This window comes from Limulus polyphemus, unplaced genomic scaffold, assembly GCF_000517525.1.
Source record: "Limulus polyphemus unplaced genomic scaffold, Limulus_polyphemus-2.1.2 Scaffold190, whole genome shotgun sequence".
NCBI lineage: Eukaryota > Metazoa > Arthropoda > Merostomata > Xiphosura > Limulidae > Limulus > Limulus polyphemus.
In genome coordinates, this window is record NW_013665800.1 from 369,414 (window position 1) to 374,370 (window position 4,957).

Here is a 4,957-nt window from a genome sequence, read left to right on the forward strand (position 1 = left end):
GAACCTTTTCTTCATCCTCTTCTGATTCCCACGGTATGTCATCGTCTGTCTCATCCATTGCATTGGATATGCAACATTTTTTGAAACCTTTAATAATGCTTTAATGATTTTCAGTGGTAGCTTTCAGTAAACTACCTAACAAAATTAAACGTGCACGAATACAATGTGCAGTAAATATTTCAGGAGGTAGTTGGGGGGAAAAAAGCGTGCATTACATTTGGGCAAATATGGTACTAAGAAATAGAAATTATAAGTAACAAAATGAAATACGTAGTTTGTTATAAGTTTAATAAATTTATTAATGTAGAGTACTATTAACACTAATAAGTTGGATATTTTTAACAAAGATTGCAAAATTATTAAACTCAGTTATCAGTAACACAAGTTTTGTGTTTGTGTACATTACTCTGTTTAAATTTTAATATTTTTCAAAACGTATGAGTAGAGAGCATTGATTATTGTTTAGGTTGGGTGTTGTTGTGAGTAGCATAGAATCATATTGTTCTCTTTTGTTCCAAAACATTTCAAAGAGAGAGTATGTTGATCTCCATCTTGTCTTTACTTCTTGTATACATTTCTTTGGAGTTATATTTAAATAATTTTTATGACCATGAGATGAGTGATTAAAATGTGTAATGATCTTGCTACTGACTGTAATGAAATCAACTACAACTTAATGGGATATTCATGATCACAAGCTGTAAAGTGTGGAGGAAATATGATTCACTTGACAATCCAGTATGATCAGAAGCTTCCACTATAGCTATTTGATCATGAGCTGCAGAAAAACTTATAAAATGTGGCAGTTATCAAATAAAACTCCCATGTCTAAAAAGCCAAATGTATATATAAAAATGATGCATCAGAAGAGCAAGCTGTAGAACGATTCGTGAGTTTGTTTTAAAAAAATTATATTTTGGAAAGCTATGTCTGGTGACATTAGATTATAGAGTCAATCCTCTTGAGGAAGACTAAAGATAAACAGGAAGAGCTAAGAAATACTCTGTTTCTTCATTATGAAAAAATAATTTCTCATGTTGAGGTTCAGCTGTTCATTTTTTGTGTTCCATTACTATTGCAGTTTGTCATATAAAACTTGATTAGTCAAAATTATTCAAAGCTTTTCTCAGCATCATCTATTTTACTGTATTTATACAGAAATTGGCTATTCTATTTATTTTTTATTTAGCGACTTCATTTGTTCTTATGCTTATTCACCTGGTGAAAACACTAGGACAAATCATTAAACTGAAAAAAAAAACTCGTACATACCTCAGAGCTTATGTAAATTTGAAATGCATGAAATTGTATTAAAGGAGTCATGAAGAAAAATGTTTTTTGAAGTAAACTGATAATAAAATTCACACCCACCAACACTAAAGAGAGAAAAGGAAATGATTGAAAATGGATAGATCCAAGGATTGTTTTGTGAATCACATAACTTTTGGGATTTGCAATGAATACGTCTTCAAGAGACCAGAATTTGGCCTAAGAACTTGTGTATATTTATTTGTGAAACTTAACTTGGTTAGGAAGGAAAATGTTTGATTTGTAAGAAAGCAGATCATTTTCACCATACCAATATGGGAAATCTATTGTGGTTAAACATTATTTTTCAATTACATTTTTATTTTCCAGCAACTGATGAGCCCAGGCAGTGTTGTGTAGGTGAATATTCTGGTTAGGAAAGCTTTTCCCTTACTATATTTTACAGGAAAATTCTGAAACCTTGCTAGTGTTTTAAAGTACAGTACTTATACATCAATAACAGTAACAGTTTTAAACAATGATAAATGTTGTAAAAACATTAAGCTGTTTGTGTAGAAACATTTATAAGTACAATATTTTAAATGTGAATCACAATACAGACAGCTAACAAATGAAATTTGTGAATGGGAAATATCTTTTCTTAGTATGTTGTGAATGAATCTAACTAAATGAACTGTTTCTTTGAATTATTCTCAATAATTCCTCTCTAATTTTACTTCTACACTTTTTAGAGAAAAAGAAAGTTAGAAGATCTAAAAAAACAGATTGAAGAAGCAAAGAAAAAGCTCAAATCTGTTAATGAAGCAGTGACAAAAGCTCAAATTGGTAGAGAAGATACAGTAAGTTCTTAAGATTTTATATTTTCAAGTAAACTACAAGAAACATTCTGTGTACAAATATAATTGTAGTTAACAATTAGAGAGCCATGATATTGTTATAAGCTATGTTTTTAATATTTAAATTTAAATATTAGCTAGAGGGCACATCACATTATGAAAAAATTAGTCTTAGAAGCTTTGGGAAGGTCAATGAAATATCTAGAACAAGGATTAAATTATGGGTGAGCCAGTCAACTGGCTAAGTAAGATAGCAGTGAAGCATCAAGAAGATAAAGAGTTGTTTCGTAGCCAGTAAAATGAATCAGTCACTATATTTTTGTTTTTGGATCTGTGTTAGATACAGTGCATATTGAATTACTTTATACAAGTAAGTTTATTTTAATGTGAGTGCAGTGCAAGTAGTGTGATTGTAAACATAGGCCTACAACAAGTTACAAAGTATAAAACCCTTTAAAGAAAAATTAAAGAGGAAGTAAAACTAAGCTGTTATTGTTATGTGTACCAGATGTTTAATCATTTGTACCAGATAATTTAAAATAATTTACCAAAGTAAGAACAATATTACAAGTTAGATTATTGTATTAATAATATATATATATGTTGCATATTAGTTCCATATTTATTTTTGAAATTGCAATAGTTTGTAAAAAAAATTTTAAAAACGCTGCAAGAAAGCAGTTTTGTAGCAAGAAAAAAACGGATTAATGAACACAAATTATGAGAATTGTTTTTTCATTGAAATGCTAGACTCTGTGAGTGGGGAGTGTATTATCAACTTTCTTTTGTTTTAGTACATCATCTGAAATCCACAAGCTTGTTCTTACTTACGCATGTCTAGATGGCACTAGAAAAATTGAGGAGATGTTTTTAATAGTAGAAAGCCTGTGTTTGCATTTCCTAGGTCATGATTTGCTTTTCAATTTGCAATTCTTTCCATGTTGTGTTCACTCCCTTTTTACATGAAAACTATTTTGTAATTGCTACTTTACTGCTAAGTGTTAAGTAGCTAAGTATTTTTTTATACTTCATTGTTTTTATCTTTGTGGTTATTAAGTAACAAGGTTTGATGTTATTGGTTGCCTAGAATAAGTGAAAGTCTGATTAAGACAAGTAATTCCAAACCTTTGCTTGTCTAACTGGACCAGTGAAAAAAAAAGAAAAATGATTATATGTTTTGTTTTACCTGTTCTCTATTTTAGCAAATAATTATTTTATGTTTCAACATTAATAAACTATTGGCTTTCAAATGATTTTTGTTCAGTCTACATGCTGCTTTAGTTGATATTTAATAATTGTTAGTTAACTGTGATTATCAGATACTGTTTTTGTTGATGTGTAGTTAATTGTGTTTGTAGCATGTGTTTTTGTTTCCAAGTGGTGTATTCAATGATTGAAGTAAATATTAGTTCAGAATATATTCATGAAAACAGTTTGCTGTTTGATTTTTAACAGCTACATGTGACAACAGTTAGAGGAGTCTAAGTACTTTACCTATGAGAATAGTAGAAGTACTATTTTCACAAATTTTAAATTAATATGACTTTAAGATACCAAAAAGATGTAAGGATATTATAGGTATAATGCACCTGAACACTAAGCAAAATGAGAAATGGCATCTAGTTTTTTATAAAGTTAGCATCAAGCCTAGCATGTGTATTATATTTTGTTTTTAAGGAAAATCGAACAAAGTTAGTGAAAGAACTTAATTTAGCTGAAAAAGAGAAAGAAGAGCTCAAAGAAGAAATTCAGAAATATAAAGATAGTGATCCTGACGTCCTGGAAAGTATTAAGAAACAAACTGAAATAGCTAAAGAGGCAACAAATCGATGGACAGGTGAGTGAAGTATGCGGTTATGTTAAGGTACAAATACAAGAGCCACTATAGAGAGTTTACTGACAAAATGCATTACTTTTTAATTGTAATATAAGTAGAATAATTGATTAAATACTAAAATTATTTAACATAATAACATTATAAGATAAAATAGTAATTATTAGAAACCATGTTAAAATATATTGTTTTAACTATGCAGAATGAATAATTGGAGAATAATAGTGAAGGATTTATAGGTAAATGAAATTGGAGTACTTTTAGTGTGATTCATTTTAAAAAATAGAGAAGTTTCTCATGTAACAGTAATTTTAACCAGGTAACTTTTACTTTCAGCATCTATGCGGTAAAGAATTTGTGTACATAAGCAAAAATATTCTGTATTTGACCACACTTTTAAAAATGTAATCATCTTAGTATTGGTTGCATAAACACTTATACTTGTTTTGAGCTTTCCACAGTTTCAAAATCAAACTTCTTTTGACTTTCAGATAATGTTTTCTCCATCAAGTCTTGGTGCAAAAAAAAATTTTCTATTGAAGAATCTGTTCTTAATAAACAGTTCAGTATTCCAGAAGAATTGGATTATGTGGAGTAGGACAATGCTGTCAGATGTGTCATAACATTTGTTTATTGTGTGAATGATGTATGAACTTAAAGTCTTTGAATTTTTAGTTACTTTATTTAAATGTTTATTCTAGTTTTGAACTAGGATAAAAAAATTAAGTTTTTGTAACATATGCCAAGTTATGTTGAATAAAATTCTATGTACATAGTTATGCATGATTGTTATTTATCTGTGAATGCTAGGTTTTACATTTAAATAAATTCTGCACAAAATACATGTACATGTAAACCCTCTGTCATTGTTAAAAATGAAGCAAAATGAAAAAGAGACTGAGCTATAAGTGATATTAAATAAAATTCAAATGTATATAATTTACAATACATTAAAAGCTTATTATATTCTGTAAAATAAAAAAAATCTAAATGGTATCCAAAGCAAAACTTGTGATTT

General features: G+C 28.7%; 1 protein-coding gene across 7 annotated transcripts in view; it reads left to right on the forward strand.

The window, feature by feature from the left end:
- LOC106478218 (meiotic nuclear division protein 1 homolog) overlaps positions 1-4,725 on the forward strand; it is a 29,475-nt gene extending 24,750 nt beyond the window's left edge. For 6 of the 7 annotated variants that reach the window (XM_013938743.2, XM_022381769.1, XM_022381766.1 and 3 more), the window contains exons 5-7: positions 2,001-2,108; positions 3,783-3,942; positions 4,431-4,724. In XM_013938743.2, coding sequence (XP_013794197.1) covers positions 2,001-2,108; positions 3,783-3,942; positions 4,431-4,537 — 375 coding nt within the window. In that variant the 3' untranslated portion in view covers positions 4,538-4,724. Of the gene's footprint in view, positions 1-2,000; positions 2,109-3,782; positions 3,943-4,430 lie in introns of all 7 variants that reach the window. The other variant, XM_022381772.1, reaches the window with a different exon arrangement.
- Positions 4,726-4,957: the final 232 nt, after the last annotated feature.